At 38.4% G+C, this 19,451-nt stretch overlaps 1 protein-coding gene across 2 annotated transcripts in view; it reads left to right on the plus strand.

The window, feature by feature from the left end:
- Positions 1-19,451, plus strand: part of arhgap36 (Rho GTPase activating protein 36) — a 49,795-nt gene that overhangs the window by 9,729 nt on the left and 20,615 nt on the right. The window contains exons 1-2 of one of the 2 annotated variants that reach the window (XM_026352653.1): positions 9,574-9,755; positions 14,928-15,084. In XM_026352653.1, the coding sequence (XP_026208438.1) occupies positions 14,949-15,084 (136 nt within the window). In that variant the 5' untranslated portion in view covers positions 9,574-9,755; positions 14,928-14,948. Of the gene's footprint in view, positions 1-9,573; positions 9,756-14,927; positions 15,085-19,451 lie in introns of those variants that run through there. The other variant, XM_026352652.1, reaches the window with a different exon arrangement.

Here is a 19,451-nt window from a genome sequence, read left to right on the forward strand (position 1 = left end):
ACTTTTGTAGATTGACTGTACTTTTTCTTGCTAATTCTGACCTGGCTTTCCGATTCTTACTGCTGATGAGGGTTTTACATCTTGTGTATGGCATCTGTATTTCTGCTCATGAAGTTGATTGAATTGTGGATGGTGATACCTTCATCCCTGCTCTGTGGAGGAGGGATGAATAATGTGTGTGGTAATGTTGTCATCAACTGTTGTTGCTTTGTATGGGCGACTCATTCTGTGTACAGTAAGTTGTCCATTACACCAGTGGTTTCTTTCTTTTTCAAGACAATTTAAATAGTTTTACTGGCTATGAACAGTTTTGGTACAATGCATCATATATTGTCTGCCCTTTTAATTTGGCTTGGTTTTCTCCCATAGACAGCTCTGTTGTATTAATTAAGAGATCTACTTTTAATTAACAAATTCAGTATTCACAGGTAAAAAAGCTGAAATTCTGAACCTTCATCTACAACAAACTAGACTGTATTCACTTTGCCTTTGCAAAACCTTTTGATTACTTTGGGAATGTAACTGGTGGGATCACTTTTTTGAGTTTTGAGCACTTTTAGTGCGAATTCTTGGAAAATCATTTCCAGCTGCATTGCAAATCATCTCTTTTTTTTATCTAGTAAGGAATCCAGCTTTTACGTACATGAGCACTGTTGTTGTAATATTATATTGCTGAAATAAAAAAAAATAATATATCGAGTTTGCAGATCCGAAATGAAGGTTTATTGCTTGTGGGGCTCAGAACATGGTTATTGACCAGCTGCCACTGCTGCTGACAGACACGAAAGTAGCACTTGTTTTAGCCCCTTATTAATCAATTCTCTCCAGTCTGTTTCTTTTCTTGTGTTGCCTTCAAGGTTTCTGTGCATCTGGTGTGTGCACTCGTCTATGTCAGTGCATTTATGTGGCTAGAGAAGCGGTTTGTGAGTGAGTGCCAGTCTCTTCAGGGTGTCCTCATAAACAGCCTGTAATCTCCCCTAAGTCGTGCTTGGAGTTACATAACCAGCAAACTGTAGGTCCTTCCAGCTCCAGGTTCACTCTTCACTGCGGAGAGTAAAATAATCATTTGTTCTGAATTACTTGACAAGTTGAAATTCTAATAACAATAAATGTTATTTTTGAGTGCAGTTGTCAGTAGATATGTGATCATCAGCTACCATGAGTAGAATTCGCCATACTGTTGTGTCAGTGGGTCTAACTGAGTTGTTGCTGCAGAACCTTTGTGAGTACTGCATTTAATCTTGTTGCAAGATCAGATATGTCTCAGAGAGCAAAATGATCCACGTCCTTTTTATCACAGTCAGTGTGATAAAACAGGTTTTGTGTGCAGCATTGCCCCTAACAGGTGAATGATATAATGTACAGTGAAAGGAGTGTGATTTGACAATTTGTGAACACTTTATTTATTTAAAAATAATATCATCTTCATTGCTCAACATTTGAAGGATTTTTTTATTGTGGCTACACCATGCTACTAGAACAATGTTTGTCGCCAAGGATTTCTTCAGAGATTTTCTATTGGGTTTGGATCAGGACTCTGGGCTGGCCATTTCATTATTTCAGTGTTCTCAGTTTTAAGAAACTGCTCTACTAGTTTGGCCGTGTGGCCTGTGTTTAACCCAATTGTTTCAGTGCAGCGGCCCAGATGGAGTGGTTGTCAGACTTCTTCTGCTTTTCCATTCAACTTTCTAGAGGAAGACCAAAGACGAGATCCGTGAATATAATGAGAAAGGACACAAAGTTAGTTAATGTGAGAGAAGATGATGCAGAGGATTGGAATAAATGCAGGCAGATGATTTGTCGGCATTGTTCTTTAATATATCCCAGTGGGATTGAAGGACCGGAGTAAGTAGCAGTTTTGTACTGCGTTCCAGAAACTCATTAGTACCTGAACTAACTGGATTCTTTTCTGCCTCTTTCAGCGTCTTTCAGTGATTTTGTTAAGTTTGTTGTTCTGTCTGCAGAGTTGTCCGTTGTTGCTTCTTTAACTGAACTGAACTGGGCAGTGCCATGCTTGTTTACCTATTGAGTTTTATGTAAATTTTTGGGTGTGAGCAACAGCCTCCTATTTTAATTAGTCAGTCAGAGAGAGCACCTGATTTCTGTGAATGAACTGATTGCATTTATCTGATACTTGTAGTTTTTATGATAAAAATACTACCACTGCAAAATTATGAAGTACTCCTGTCAATACTCAGTATCGGCAAGTGCTCAAATGTAAAAAACTTGTACTTTTACTCAGTCAGGAAAAAAATTGTATCGGGACATCCCTGCTGTTCAACCCACCCAACTTAAAAATCCCGTCTAGTTACAGTGAATCAGGACTAAGATCTGAGATCTTCATCCATGTCCCATTCTGGTCCATGATCAGTGCGTATAACTTGTCCACTGTGTCAGAGAGACATTGTGTCAACAAGTTTTCCCAGCACTTCTCCCCTTTTCAGGAAGATTTCTGGTGGATTTCAGGTCTTCTTCCTGAAATTAGGCCTGTTTTTGCAGGGTTTTGTCTCAGAATTCACACTGATGATGCATCTTCCTGTTTAGTGGCCTGACAAGAACTGTGGCATGCTATAGCTTCTCTAACAGTTTCTTGTTTTTTTCTTGGATATGCATAAAATATACTTAACCTTTTAGCGATTATTGTATGATAAAGGTATTAACTTTTTCCTGTGTTGCCAACACTTTATACACAGTTAAGTTCTGAAGTATTTGCATAGAATGAACATGAGTTCTAGGTAATTCTGGTAATGTACAGTATAAAGGCTATATCATAAAAACGCTGTCATTGTCCAAAAGCTACCTAACTGTACTTTATAAGTAAGAGAAATGCAATGGCTCATGAGTGACAGTATAAAAAAAGGAGTGTCCTTGCTGGCTTAGGATAATATGATAATTTGAAACTATGGAATGTGGTTGTGTTTTTAAAGTATTACATTTTCCCTAGAAACAAATTAGTTTCATTAGATTTGTTTAAAAAATGAATAACACAGGATTCAACTAAGTTTTTAAAATATTTCCCCATCCCTTTTCCATGATTTGTTTCGGTTGATCATTTTCAATCTAAGTTTATTTATATAGCGCCAAATTACAACAGAATTATCTCAAGGGACTTCACAAAATAAGAAATTAACTTTATAAACCCAAAAAGAGAGAACCCAAAAATCCCCCTTGAGCAAGCAATAGGCGACAGTGGAAAGGACCATGCTTTTAGTACACATAATACTGGCGGACATTTTACTGGTAATGTTTATTTTTACTTTTTTAAGAAGTAACATTTACTTAGAATTGAGTATTTGTTTCTACATAGGGTAGTTTGAGATTGTTTAAGAAGTAGAAAATTGATTTGGTAATTTTTGATTCATCAGCAACCTGTTATACACTTCCATGAGTCCAGATTTATCCTGTTGAGTGATGGGATGCATCAGGGTAAGAAGAGAGGCGGGTGAAGTGATGCACCCATCGTGTCTAGTGCCTACTGTACAAGACTGTGGGGGCAGTGCTATGATCTGGGGCTGCTGCAGTTGGTCAGATCAAGGTTCAGCAACATTATGTACCCTAAAGAATGAGGTCAGCTGACTACCTGAATATACTGAATGACCAGGTTATTCCATCAGGGGATTTTTTCTTCCCTACTGTCACGGGCATATTCCATATCAGGCTCAAATAGTGAAAGAGTGGTTCAGGGAGCATGACACATCATTTTCACACATGGATTGTTCACCACAGAGTCCAGACCTTAACCCCATTGAGAATCTTTGGGATGTGTTGGCGAATACTTTGTTCAGCGGTCCGACTCTCCTATCATCAATACAAGATCTTGGCAAAACATGAATGCAACTCTGGACGAGAATAAATGTTGTGACATCGCAGAAGCTTGTTGAAATGATGCCATGGTGAATGTGTGCTGTAATCGAAGCTAAAGGTGATCTAGTTAAATATTAGAGTGTGTGACTTTTTTTTTTTTTGGACAGGATTATATTGTGCTCTTTTGACAGTAAATGTGAAAGTTAAGTGATAAGAGCAGTTTTACAAGCAAGTCAAACTGGGGAAGTGGTAAAGCAGTAGCTGAACTGATGCTAATCATTCTCTCTTCTGAAAAGGCTGGATAACATCTTTGCGTGATCTTAACATGTGCATGCATGTGTTTGTGGATGAATGACACAGGCGCTCAGACAAACCCTGCCAATAAAAGCACTTTTGCAGATTTTGCAGAGGTGTGTATGTGATTTCTGCATGCATTCCTGTACGTTTGTGCATGTGTATGAAAAGCTTACCACTGTCCTGGAAAGACCTTTATTGAATGATGACAGGAAAACCACAGAATTCCCACTTCTTAGCCCTTTGAGTGTTTAGTCTCTATGTCAATTTAAAGCAAGGAGCAGAAAAAAAAACTATTGGAACATGGAAGAGGGTTTTTCCAATGTTTTTTTTTCCTCCTTCTCTCTCACTTGCTTTATCTTTTTGTTTATTTTGTATGAAGTGAGTTAGAAATCCAGTCAAAAGACTCTTGGCTGTGTGTTTCCTGCCAGTCTCCATAAGTTGTTCTGCCTGTTCACATATGTCCCTCCTTAGGTAAACACCCATCTGCAAATGTGTGCATGTCTGTGCTTAAGCGTCATGATGAATCTTCTGATGGTTCACCACAAACGTCAGTGTCTGCTTGATTTACTGATTTCTGAAGCTGGAGGATCGTTCCAGACCTCAGCTCACATGGCAGGGTGTTTATGACACTGACTGAAAGCCTGAGAGCAGTTTATCCGCGTTGCTTTGGGGCTTTGCAAGCCTGAATCGGGGAGTATTGACACTGAGGTGCACTTGAGGAAAGCTCTTATGGAAAGATTGTCATCGCTCCTGGCTGTAATGTAAATGTGGCCTTAGGCTTGTAAGGTGGCTCCAAGAAGTCACTGTAAACATCCACAGTAACTCAAGCCACTGATACAGTATAATCCACTTCTTCACTATTGATCTTTTATGTTCCATAAACTCCTTGTTTGAGTACAAATTTATGAGATATGTGGTCATAAATAACATAAACCAGAAAAGATTATATTATCATTATCATCTATCATTATATAATGATAGAGATAGTTATTATCTTTTATGTAACTAATCTATCTGTGTTGTAGACCTCCTCACATTTTACTGTTGGTAATTCTAGCTTTATTTATTATAGGATTTAATTACTATTAAAAAAAAGACAGGACAAGACATTACAAAAACCTCTCTAAAGGCATGGTGTTCAAATCCATGCTGTGCTTACTTAACTTTGCTGTGAGCAGTTTTCTTGGTTTTAAGAAGATTTGCCGTGGCCTCATTCAAAGTCAATGTTATCAGTTCAAAACGGCACTTCTTGTGACTTACTGTAGAGTTGTTACACAAGCAGCAGGCAACTTGTTGACGATTAGGAGTGGATAAATGTGGTACTTTCCAGAGATGACAGATGGGCGAAAGCGTGGTTCACGTTTTAAGCTTATTTAAGAACAGCTGTCAAAAGGCATTCTGGGAAATGTAGTAAGCCACTTGCTTTAATGCATTTTTGTTAATCCAAAGCCCTTGTTGGTATTTTCCATGTTTCCTTTGTATTTCCTGTACAGGAATCCCTCTACAGTGCCCACATCCCAACATGGCTTTCATCTACCCACTTCCAAACATGGCTTGATGTTGTTATTATGGTGCCCTCACCATGACCCTTCTTTTCCAGTTCTTTTTAATTACGGTCTCCTTGATTATAATCTTTTTTTTTTTTTTAAACCAAATCCTTTTGTCATCACGTACAGCGTGCCGGACTGTGTAAAAAACCAACAGACATTTTTACTGATCCTATAAGAACAGCTGCTGGTCTTTGAATTGCTCTGTGGTAATACCGCCTCTATTTCATGGTAAATGTAGTGATATGATTATGACTTACCCAATCTGACTAAGAAGAAGTGATTAAGAAGTCAGTAACTCTTTATCTCATAACTTTCTTCTGTAACCCGTGTTATGACTGTCTGAGCAGGACTCTGTGACCTATTCAGTCTAATCCATCTGCAGCAATAAAACAAAGGTGAGTGAGTAATGCTCCTCACCTTGAAGTCACTGTTGTCTGAAGAATAACAGGAAACCAGATATTAATTGTATACTTGGACCTGGCTGCTGATAGTAATAAAATGATATCCCCAGACTTTCTGTTGGCCAAAATGAAAGACTATGCTGAAATAATTAAAATAAACAAGAGTAACTAGAGTTTTGACAGACTTGATCATACATAGTACTTGGCTGGATGGTCAGTGACATATCATCAATAATGATCCACAACCCACTGCTGCAGATAACTTTATATCAAGTAACTTTATATTCACTATTCACACCCCAGGTGCTTCTATAAATATCACTGCAAGTGTGAGTGTGTGTGCAGTGACGATGATTTCACGCTTCTGCACACATGCTGTCAAAAGCTGGTGCAAACTGCAAACTAAAATGTCACTCTTTTTTTAATCTGTCTAGAAGGCTGAAACCTATTAAGATTAAGTCTACTCATGTTAATTTCATGACAGCTTGTAAGTCAGTTATTTTACTGCTGCTGTAAACCGAAAAAGGTGGACTTGAGTCAGTAAGGGCAACAGTGAAGTGACTGTGTTGTGTACTTTATTTTGTAGTTTCCTTTAGTCTATTCAAAAACTGTCCAGATTGAGTCCATGCTTGTTCGACTTAGCTGATGAACATAGTAGAGCATTTAGCAGCTTAATAATTAGACATTTCCATCAAGAGTTAGAAGTTATGAGATCATCATCATCATTAAATCCAAAAATTGATAATAGATATTATCTTCTGAAGCTGCCATAAGTCAGAATTCAATTATACCTGATGCATTATTGACATACTGTATTTGACACTTTATGTCTACAACGTAATAATTAACAACTATTAAGTGCATCCATTTTATTTCATTTGAAATTTAAATGTTGCAACAGTGGCACAGTAATTTGCTGCATTTGTGTAGTTAATGGTCATGTGTCATGTAAATAGTTTGGACTGTAGGTGGCACTACAGTCAATAAAGTTTAACATGCTGTCCTGATGTGGATATCCTGGCTCATCAGAGTGTGTTACTGTGGGTGTATCATCTGTTCATCATCCATCCTGTTTTTAAACAATCTAGAGTCAGCACACTACTTTGAGCACATGACATTTACAACCATATGATGTAACCCATGACCTTTCACCTGGAAATGTACAGTGGAGAAGGATAACAAATGAGTGAGAAGCCGGAAGAGGAGACAGGGAATAAGCTGACACACGCAACACAGACACACCAACAGGTGCTTGATATCCATGAGATGAATGGAAAAAGACAGGCCAGAGGTCAAAGTTCGAGATCATTTCTACTGTAATAAGCAAATTTCTACAATATGCAACAGCAGAAACACACAAAAAAGTGCTCTTCCTTGTGTTTTTTAGTGATGGTCAACATCACATTTCAAAATGTTACTTTCAGACACATTTCCCTATACAACATATTATAAATACTGACAAATGTGTTCACCTGAGTCCAAGTGATCTGTCATGTACAAGTTCAGTTCAGTTCGAGAGCAGCGACAAAACTGTTGAGTTAAATGCATTTGGTTTGTTTAGTCCTCACTCTCCATGTTAGTGGCGTTGACTACATTATTGCCTACCTTTTATTGCATATTCAGGACCTCAAAATTCAAACTCTGTGGGGTTCACCCAGGAGATCAGAAGGTTGCAGTCTCATGCATTTCAGCTGTGGTTATTCTGGGCCCCACAGCTGGAGTGCTGACGCACAATTTGTTGGCTTGTTTCGACACTGGCCTCTGCACAACCATATGAAACATACACCAAACAGCTAGCTGCAATTTTCTAGCAGCATTTTGTCAATTAATCAATTAACCAACAAGCAAACATCCGTAATCCAAATTTGACTGAGTACTGATAAAATACTTTACTTTATTGGTCACCTTGGGGAAATTGTTGTTTTGAACAGCTGCAGTAGATGATGGCGCTGCTGTGGGGTTTCGGTGTCATATCCAAGGACACCTCGACATATAGCCAGGAGGAGCCAGGAGTCGAACCACTAAATCAGACGACTGCTCTACCAACTGAGCTAACAGCTGGTCCAATTATACGTCTGAACATCCTCATTTCCTCACATTATTATATTAATCCTTTAGAAATGCCTGTGGTCAGAGGCTTGCTTTTCATTTTAAATTTGATTTGATTTTAATTTAGTTGAAATACAGTTGTTAATTTTATTAACATCAGGTTTAGTAGGGAGTCACATTCTGGGTCAGAGTGCTGGAGAGTCCTGATAGTAGCTCTACATTCAGATGAGATTACTTAAAATAGAGGTAGAGAAATGTTCCTGAGGCAGAGCTTAGCTTGTGGACTCCTCCCCCTCTTCTTCTTGCTCTTCTTTCTCCCATCAGGTCTTCTCTTCCTTAAATTAAACATTTTTCCCACAACTGTCTTATGTGTCCTCCACTCGCCTGCCACCCTCTGTGCCGCTCTCCTGTCTGTCCTTTTATAGACCTTTTATCCAGTCATTTTAATCCTCCTCCCACTCACCTCTCTGTCTCTCCTCTTCGATTCTGTCGTTCATTTCCTCTTAATCTCCTGCTCTTCCTTCTGTCAACCTCTCTTTCCCATTCTTTCTCCGATCACTATCTGGTTTTCCTCTTTAACTTCCTTCTGTACCTCTCTTTGCTTTTAATTTCTTAATCTCCTTTTCCACACTTCCATCTACCACTTGTCCCTCCTGTTCTACCTCGTACCCTCTCTCTCTGTTTACCTTTCAGTTCTCCTCATTATTCCCTGTAAAACATGTTTTTCTTTTCCCCGATCTCTTTAATATGTTACCTAGCTAACATGTTGCTTTTCTTTCTTCTTTCTTCCTTCTCTACTTCCCTAACTCATTTTCTCACTTTCTACTTGCTTCTACCCTCCCTTCTCACCTGCTTATATCATGTATTAACTTTATTTTCTTGCTTCCTGCAGCCCTCTTATCTTCTTTCCCACATCACCTTCATGTTTACTACCCTGTCCTATCTTTATTCTTTGCTTTACCTCCTTTTGTCATTTGCAAACTCCTTACTTTATTTTCTCACTTCCTAACTGCCATCCTTTTGATCCTACCTCCTTTTCTCTTGTACTTTAGCTGCTTCCTTTCTCTCTCTCTCTTCTTTTTACATATTTGCTCACACTGTCTCCCCCATTTCCTTCTCTACCTCTATATCTATTCAATACTTCATTTTTATTTCTTTCTCTGTATTCATACTTCATTTTCTTGTGTTTGAACTCTTGCTGTCTTCCTATTCTAACTCTTTCTTTTCCATTTTCCTACCTCTTCTCAGTCAGTCCTCCCCCACAGTCTCTTTACTTCTTATTTCCCCCTTGTTTCTAGCTGTACCGAATCACCCACATCTCCCACCCCACCCACCCTTACTGCATCCTTTTTCTCCTCCCCTCTCTTCTATGTTTATGTTCTCAGAAGTCAAGTCAGTATGGGGCGCTCCTCCTCTTCTCTTAGTAGAACTTACTTCTCAGCCCCCCCTCTAGCCCTTCCTCTCTCTCTCTGTCCCTCTCTCTCACACACACTGTGTTTCTGTCTCGCTTGTTCACTTCTTACTTGCTACCATCCGCTTCACGTATGCTTCAGCTCACTGTTGTGATCCATTTGTGTCTCTTACCGAAGTCTGTAGAAATCTTCACAGACTCTGCAGGGGATTTTAATTGAGAGGAGGTAACACCCCAATACAGGTACAGACTGTTTGTATGTGTGGGTTTGTGTTTGTGCGTGCGCTAGACTGCAGTGATGTATCATTTACTTAGTAAAAATATAAGTAAAAGTGGCATTACCACAGAGTAGACCGTTACAAGTTAAAGTCCTGCATTTGTAATAATTGGCAGCACACAAGTATTAGTTAAAAATACTTAACAGTAATTATCAAAAGTAAAGTACTCTTTGTGTCTTCTGTCTCACTTTACATCAGTGAATATTATATAATCGCATTATAATTATTGATGCATCCATGTGGTGGGGTTAGGGTCAGGGTTTGTATTGCAGCTAGTAAACATGGAGCCTATTTTAACCACCACCTAATTTGATGATCTCGTTTTTGTATTTATTAGTTTACATTATGCTGGGTAGCTGGTGAATTTTGCACCTTTGCATCTTATCTCTAGTCTTAGATCATATTTTGTTTGACTAATCCAGTGTATTCATTACATAAATGTAGTAGAGTAAATTGAATTTTAAAAGTTGGTGAGATTGAACTATAAAGTAGTAGGAACTGGAAATACTGAAGAAGAAATACCTTCATATCTTAAAACCCTAAACCCTTAAGTAAATATAGTTATGTATATTACTAGCTATTTTCCACCACTGATAGACTATGTTAAATGCTGTTTAGGATCTCATGTATTGATTGTTGGTTCTATAAAGTTAATACTCACATCTGTTGCCTTTATATAACTTGTGGACTCCTGGGAGCTTTGTTAGCTAAAATCAGCCATGTGCACAACTTTGGAAACATCGTTAATTCACTTTTTACAGCATAGTAAACATGTTTACCTTAAGTAATCTCAAATTAGGTCAAGCTTTCCTGCAAACATCTCACATTGTACACACTTAAAATAGCAGATATTCTGTCAAAGATGCAGTTAAAAAAATGTTTACAGGTTAGATGGGGCCTCACACAAAGCATTGTTCTGAGAGAAGGCAACCAACATGACTTTAAACTTATGCAAACACACACACACACACATACACACCACCATACATAAACAAGCAGTTGGCATCATCCCACTAATCCACTTCTATTAGTATTCGCCTACTGACCTAACTTTGAATTCCAGACATAGACAGGCAGAGACGCTGAACTGTCTGGATGTGTGTGTGTGTGTGGTACAGTGCCAGTTTAGTCAGAACTGACACAATAGGGCTGCTGCGTCGATGCAAGAGCTGTTTTTTCACATCCTGGAGTCTTTAGCACTGGCAAGAGACCTATTATTGCTGTCTGTCTGTTTTATTTGTGTGTTTCTGTGTGCGTGTGTGTTCTTTCTCATCACTGTTAGCGTGAACGAGTAAGTAGGTTTGTATATTGATGCATTTGGCTCAGTTGTGATGTGTTTTCGAGAGCATCCTAATGAGGCTAGACACTGTTCCTGATTAACATAATTAAAATGCAGTGTGGATCTGAATAATGTGCAGATAATGTTCTCTCATTAGAAAGAATCTTGGAGCCACACCAGGAATTAAATACATTATTTATGTCTCCATAGTGTGAAAGGAAGAAAACAAAAAAAATGTTACATAAAAGAAATATATATACTTTGAATTTATGATGTGCATGCAAGCTTTTTTTAGGTTCTCTCTAGGTACTGACATATATCATAGAGAGGTTAGTAGCTTATACACATGACAACGTGTATAATTTCTGTGTGTGTCTGTGTTTGTCATGTCTGAGAAAGTTATCCAAATGATGTCACTAAACTAGTAATTTAGGCCTGGTGGAACCAGAAGCCTGCATTGCAAAGTCTAAACTCTGACAGTGAACCTTGAAATACGTTATTATAGAACATAATGCAGAATTCTTGCACAACAATATTTTTAACATATGCTTTAACCTCCAATATCATAAAATGTCACTTTTTTGAGTACCTGTCTCCATTGTCTGACAGTATTTATCATCTGCTTCTTCACTGACAGTAAAATATTCTTTATTCAAGATTCCATATTTGTAGCAACTGTGTCATACATAATACATAATCCACTATTATTTTAACCGCTTGTCTTCTATGAGAGTCGTGGGAGTGCTAGAGCCTATCCAGCTGTCATTGGGCGAGTGGTGGGGTACAGTCTGGACAGGAGAAGTCCGGACAGACAAACGTTTACACCCATGGGCAATTTAATTCAATTCAATTCAATTCAATTCAATTTTATTTGTAAAGCGCTTTTTACAGTTGACATTGTCGCAAAGCAGCTTTACAAAACCAAAGTAACTATGGAAGTTTAAAAAATTTAAGAAATTCAGGCATAAGAGTTGGTTCTGTATTAAGTACAATTTTATTTCACAAAAATTAAAAACACAGTTTTGTCTGGGTAGTGAAGGTTTGTCTTTGGGTCTTGTTTACTTGTGGTTGTTCCTTGAGCTTGGTATTGCTAGAATTCTATATCAATCCTATCTCCAATTCCATTTTGCTTATCAATACACGCTTTCTGCCTCATATCTAAACAAATGACACGTGCAGCATTGCTTCCATGTTTTGGAACCGAAAAGTAGAACCCAAAGTTGAGTATTTTCTATGGGTACCAGGTACTTTCCATTTGGATTTGGTTTTAATATGGAACTGGGTTTCAGTTCCCAATAGTAGTTGTTGAATCCCTCCATCAAACAAGCCACCTCTAGTTAGTCTCTCATGGGCACAATCTCTGTGTCTTTCTATTTTTAATATTGTCTCCCACTTACTTACTGTTGTGTTTGCAGTACAGTCGCAATGAAATTCATTGTGGTAAACAGTACATTTAATGAGTGGATGCACAGTCCTCCGACTAGTGAGAAATGTTGCACAGTTGCACGCAAAAGTTTAAATGGTTGTAACAATAGAGACAGAATGAATAATAAAAGAAAACTAATTCAATAATTCAAGTTAGGTTTTCACCACAGTGGATAATTGAACCACAGAAGTACACATACACCCATTTAGATTATTATTTAAGTGGTCCTTAAGGTTCCAAAAATGTCTTTTAGTTTTCCAAACCCAATCTGTCTTCCTGACTTCGTGTTAGTGATAATGACTTACTAAAACTGGTACCTTCGCTGTGCCAACATGACAACGGTTAGTTTGACAGCACTCATTGGATTGACCAACACGTGGTACAATAGGAGAATCCAAGGAGCTTAGGGCAGATCTGAGAAGGATGGTAGAAGGATGGTAGATATATACAAGTTAGGAATTTTCTGCAATTTCTAAACTGCTGCTGATTCCAAGATCATCAGATCTGGAAGAAGACCTAAACTGGTCTGCCATGAACTGTAAGTTGAAGAGACACCAGTGTCACTGTCTAGAGTCAAGCTAGTTTTACATTGCAATGGACTGTAAGGCAGCTTTAAGCTCAACTAAAGTTTGCAGCTCACAATGTTGACATCGAAAAAACCTTCTGAGACACTGTAAAATACGACTTTATGGGTTGTTAAATTTAAATTAGGTGTCACAGAAAAAACAATTTCAAATAAATAATGTAAAGTCTTATATTGACTTAAGTGTCCGCCATGGTTGAGCGTAAACTTTCGATTTCAACTGTAGTTTCATTTGAACCCTCAGGCACATTGTGCACGGCTGCAGCAGCACAAAAAATAAACTCCGGGTTTAAAGACATGAAGATTAAAATAGTGATGTCCATGAGGAAACTGGATCATTGCAGTAATTGCGGTCAAACTAGGCTGTTGTCCATGGCTTAGCTCCAACATACAGGATCCTAAAGTTATTAGCTGGACTTAAACCTATCTAAGCATTTCTACTGTTTGGATAAATGTATCCCATTCAAAAAGTATTTCTTAAAGTGCAGTCACTTTGAAAACATCTATTCCATACCACAGAAACCGCTAGTGCACCATTAAATAGTACACATCAAACTGTGTAGGGAATATTTTAAATGTTGTAATGAACATTAAGTTGTCCATTTATTTGTTAGTGTGTTGCGTGGCAGCAATTGTTTCATTGATGAATGGATTTCACAAGATCCCACATCCTTGAAGAGAACAATGGAGCATGGGGGTGTATGTGTGTCAATAAACATTAATACGTTTAGTGTTTTTATCGTATATTGCTTTTATTACTTTGTAACTTTATTTATGACTGTGTCTGAAATTAAACACTTGGGCTCAGTTAAAGTGCCGTACGAAGGAAAGATTTAGGCATTTTTAAAAATAAAAAGTTGCTGCAGAGACAGAGATGTCCTGTCTTGTGACAGTAGACAATAATAGATCCTGCAAGTCTCTGAATGCAGTTTGATGTTGTTTCAAAGACTCTCCATGCCTGAAAAATATAGATGCTCACAGTTTGTAACAAGCTATCTGCTATACATATGTAGTCAACAAGCCAAAGCTGATATAAACCTGATTTTCTCAGATTTGACAAAGCCCCTTCAGGACCATAGAATTATTATACAACTGTTTCCAGATGATGAGTTGGACTCACTATGACAAGTAAAACACAAGTAAATATGTGCAATTCCAAAGGTAAAGTTACAGCTGGGGAGAGAAACTAAAATTAGCATTCATTGTAGAGAAATCTCCAGGACAATAAACAAATAGTGAGCACATCACAAAAGGAAACTGCAATGAATAGGTGAGCTAAGAATAAATTACAATATAAAGAAAGCTGAACAGCAAAACTGGATAACATGACTAACCACTGCTGGTTTTCTGCCATAGAAAAAAATACAGGGTAAAGTAATAGAAGCAAATGAACAAAATATGGGACATTTCTTAACACCAAAAAGGGAAAAGGATCGTTTGATTTTGACCTTTCTGAGAGCCATTTTATTCCATGGTACTTACCATGCCTTCACCAGACACACAACCTCCTTGTTGTTGTTGTAGCTTTCACCATGATGTCTTGGTAAAGAGTGAAATGAAAGTAGGGGCAGAGCTGCATGTTTGTGTCATATTTCTATATTTTTGCCTTTGAGGGATTTCCTTGTTTAGCTTTTAGATTTGATGGTCGGTTGACAATGTTCACTGATTACAGCCACTACAGACTTTCATTTCTTACGAACTGTTTAAATTGACAGAGGGAGCAGAGGATGTATTGTAATAGATCAAAGAATAACTGGAGATTGTTATTAATGATCACAGTCCTCAATTTACCTTTAAGCCCTACATTTTTTCTCAGTCATCACTAACCTCCCTCTCTCCCTCTTGACAGGGGGACCACACGTGGGCAACCATGTTGGGTCAAAGTGTGCGGTTGCAGCCCGTGCCCATCCAGAGTCTTTCAGAGCTGGAGCGAGCCAGGTTACAGGAAGTTGCCTTGTACCACCTAGAGGAGAGGGACCTGGACTTCAAGGTTAGCATCCCCAGAGGTATGAGAAAAAGATGATTAAGCCAGTTGAATACATTGTGTTTCTTCTACTTGATTGAAACTGTTTTCAATGCCATATTAACAGCCTCCATGATTTAATTGCTTTTAATGCCAAAACGTCAAATATTTAAATGGATGATGAAGCATTTTGATTGTATAGTCATGTTTCTTGGTGCTTGGGGCTACTTCACAATGGACTTTCAGTGGATTGAGTTTGTTGTGAAGCAAGTTCAGGATAACATGGTCAATCTGGCGCCAGTAAAGTAGATTTGATTGAGTGAACCCTCCTCCCTTATAAACTTAGGTTGAATTGCCCTTGAATGAGGGCAACTCTCCAACAACCATGGGAGCCACAATAGTCTGTTTGCAAATCTAAGGAATGAGTGTGAAGCAGGACACTGAGGATGAGCACATTCAACTCTTTGTTTGGTCAAAGATAACATTCTGCACAGATGTGAGTCATCCAAAGTTGCTAGTTATAATAAGAACACAGCAAAAGATGCCGAGGATGCTGCATAATTTGTTTGGTCGAAACCATTGTTATGATAGAGTTTGGTGTTTAACATTTGTCACATGAGGGTACTGGGGGCCCATCCTCCCCTTAAAGAATATGGAGCCTGTTGGCAACTGTTAGAACGAAGTATTTTGCAGTGGAACCCAAAGAAAGGCCCATTTAAGCTACTTAAACAAACAGCCAATGCTGTTGTTTTTCCTAGTTTGGACAAAAAAAGACCCTTTACTTAGTCAGAAAACTTCACAGTGAAGCTCCATTTCATTTCATCCAAATACAAATATCAGGATCATCTTCGCTTTGTCAAAATTCAAAATCATAATTATCCAAATTTGTCATGTAATCATGGCAGCACCTGGCGTCATATCTTTGGACAGGATCCACTTTACCTTGCAACACTCAATTTCCAGTGATGGTCTTAAACTTTTAAGGTTAAACACAAAGTTTCAGCTAATGAATATCAACTTATTTTACAGGCGTCTATTCAAAATCAACATGCTTTCATCAGAACTGTATGCTTGATTCATCTCTGATAACAGCTGGACACACATAAACACTTTGCTGCCCTTTGCTGATGTTTACTTGGTCGTCCATTGTTCTTGTTGTCAGTGAGCAGTTCCCTGCTTTGAAATCGTATCTATTTGACCACTAAAGTACAAAATCCAGCGATTAAAACTGAATTGTTTCTGTAATAAACCATAAATCTTTCAAACACCTCACAGGCTACAGACTGGGAGGTTTTCTCTTGTGTTTATTGGGGCTGGAGAGTTGCTGAGGTCAGGGAGATCACAGAGGGTAGAGGCTGATAAGAAATAAACACAGCTGATTGTAGAAGTGTGTGTGTAGGATCTGCCTCTCTCCTATGAGACCAATTGGTATGTAAGCTGATTTTCTCAGACTCAACTCTCTCTCTTAGTGTTGTTCTCTCTCAGGAATCTTTAACCCTGACCTCTTCAACTTTGACCAGTTTGCTGATTCAGGAGCAGTTTACTTACTGTTCCCAATGAACAGTTGGTCACTTGACTTTTTCTTGTGGCTTTCCGTTTCATAAAGTGTAAAAAGTCATGATCGTTCTGAGCCTTTGAAACTCTCTTTAAAACGTTTCTGTGTGAAAGTAACAGATCACCCAGCGCAGCAGTGTGGCTCACTGATGTATTTTTAATAGTTTTTGAACAACACTGGAGACACAAACACATGAACTAAAATCAGGTTCTGGATTCACAGACATTACAGTGAGTTCTAGTCATTTTATGTGTTTTGTTGACAGTTACAAAAAATATTGGCCTCGTCCTTTAATACAGAATTGCTTCTGGTTCTACAGTCTGATACAACTGTAATTCTTGCCCATCGATCTCGACTAATTTCTCTCTAATGGCAAAGTGGGGAGCGTCTTGAACTGCCATTGATTAACTCTCCACAAATGTTCTATAGGGTGTAAGTGTAGGCATTAGTTGGGACACTCAAGGACAATCAGAGACTTGTGTCCTGAAGGCTGTCCAGCTCTGGCTTGGCTGTATGCTTTGGATTATTGTCATGCTTAAAGTTTAACTGTAACCCCAGTCTCAGGTCACATTCCCTTTACAGCAGGTTTACTCAGGACATTTTCTGTATCTGTCTACCATCATCCTTATTTGAATTCAGTCTCCTTGTCCGTGCTGCTGAGACAGCGTTCAATAGCACGAGCCCCTATATGCTTTGTTGTAGGGAAGGTATTAACCAGGCTAGTGCTCACAAGACTTGACAGTGCTTGGAGCTCTGCCCAACAAGTTTGGTTGATCAGACCACAGAAATTTTGTCCTCATGCTCTCAGAATCCTCTAAATGCTGTTTGGAAATCTCTAAGTGGGCTGTGTCGTCCATCTAGCCACTCTACCATAACTGAATATGATGGATTGTTACTTAGATAGTCGTCTTCATAGCAGGCAGCTCTGCAGAGGACTTTTAAAGCTCTGTTAAATTGACTATTGAGCACTGTCCTTCTCGTCAGGTTGCTCATCCAACACTAGGAAGAGTCCTTATGGTTTTGAACCTGAGCCATCTCCCAAGTACTTAGCTACTCTAAAACTTTTAAGAAAATTAAAAATTTCGAAATGGTTTGATACTCCTGATTTGACCTTTGTGATAAATTGATTGATAAATCTTTGGACTCTTTTACTTTTGTAAGAACAGATGTTCTCACAATGTAAAATATTACAGTTATTAAGACAAAACTGAAGTCCTAAGTAAATACATGTCAGTTAATACTATCTTTAGGGATACAGGGCCAACATACTGTACATCCTGTGAGACTCCACTTGTCTCTAGTCTGCTCACTTTCAGGGAAATCTTCCTCTTTTCCCGAATTGTTTTAATTTTGGGGATACATTTATGTTCTTTTCCCATCAGGTCGTGGTTAAATTTAAACAATGACTCATGGGAAAATTTAAATTGATTCCTTCCTGTTAACTGTTTTGTGGGTCTACATGATTTAGAATGGTCCTTATCTGGCACCGTAAACCGCCATTAATAATAGTCAGGTTTGTAAATATTGGAACACTGATAGTTTTTTTGGCAGTCCTCTGTACACCATCACACTGAATTTGAAATAAATAAAGAGGAATGCTTAAAGTCAAGACTTTTTTCAAGGAGTTTCACAAAAGTGTGGCATTAACCATTCAGTAATGACAGCCATTGAGACAGGTGACACACCCCTTTGTTCTCATGATAACAATAGTACATTTGACATGTCAAAGTCCTAAGTCTTATCAACCCACTCATCCAACCCAAACTCCTCTATATGCAGACTTTGTCACTCCATGTGTTATGTCTCCTGACTTTCACTACAAGTTGATGAAGGGAATGTTGTTTTTTACTAAAAAAGAGACCGCCTTGAAATAGTGATTTGTAAACACCAGCTTCTCTTACCCAAACTTCACCCCCGAAAATACTTCCAGCCCACGTAAACCCAAAGAGAAAGAGAAAATGTAGTGTTTGTCAAACTTGTTTCCATCATAGAAGTGAAGTTGTTGGGTGATCAGCAGTAGTGGAAACAGATGTGATGAACTGAATTACAAAGAGCAAACACAAATTTTTCGCAAACAAAAACCTTACATAATTACCAATAGTGGTACCAAACTATCATGTTCGTGGGTGGATCCTGGGAGGTCGGGCATCTACGCTGGATGGTGCACCCTGGGGGAGATAGTGGGAACTAGTACTTCCTTCCAAAGTGGCATGCTATACACTGCCAGTATGACATGGACTAGTTACCTATGCAAATCTAAATGTATGATCTATACTGGCTAAAATTCTTGCTTACAGATGAATGAGCTCTATTTAAGCTAGTGTGGGAATATTGCCCTTCGGTTCCTTCCCTCGGGTGAAATCTCTCCAGACCTTTTGGTTTTTGTTGATTTTTCTCTTCTTTCAGTTTCTTCTTCTTTGTGTGTCTAAGACATGTTCCCTTTCTACTTCTTTCAGTCTGTTGTTCTTTTTATCTCTCATTTTCTCCTCTGTTCCATCTTCTCCTTTTTGTCTATTTGACACTTCTGCTCATTAAGAAATACAAGCCATACAATTGTTTGTTAATCTAGATGTTTATTTGTACAGGCACTGTATATATTGGTGTTTAGATCTATATACACGTGTGGCTTCATGTTCATGGTGGTGTATGTGTGTATAAGTGTGTTTGTTAGTTATTGGCAGTGAATTGTTTGTGAAATGTGTCAGGAGTTGGGAGACAGATTTGCTCTTATTCGGTGTGGTCAAGAGTTCATTCTCATGCCCCATTCTCCGAAGCTGCTCTACAGGGACTCCAAACTAACTTGTCCTTATTCAAATCTTATTTCTTTTTTCTTTTTTTGTATTTTTCTGATTTGG

The sequence above is a fragment of the Anabas testudineus genome, chromosome 18 (genome assembly GCF_900324465.2).
Source record: "Anabas testudineus chromosome 18, fAnaTes1.2, whole genome shotgun sequence".
Lineage (NCBI taxonomy): Eukaryota > Metazoa > Chordata > Actinopteri > Anabantiformes > Anabantidae > Anabas > Anabas testudineus.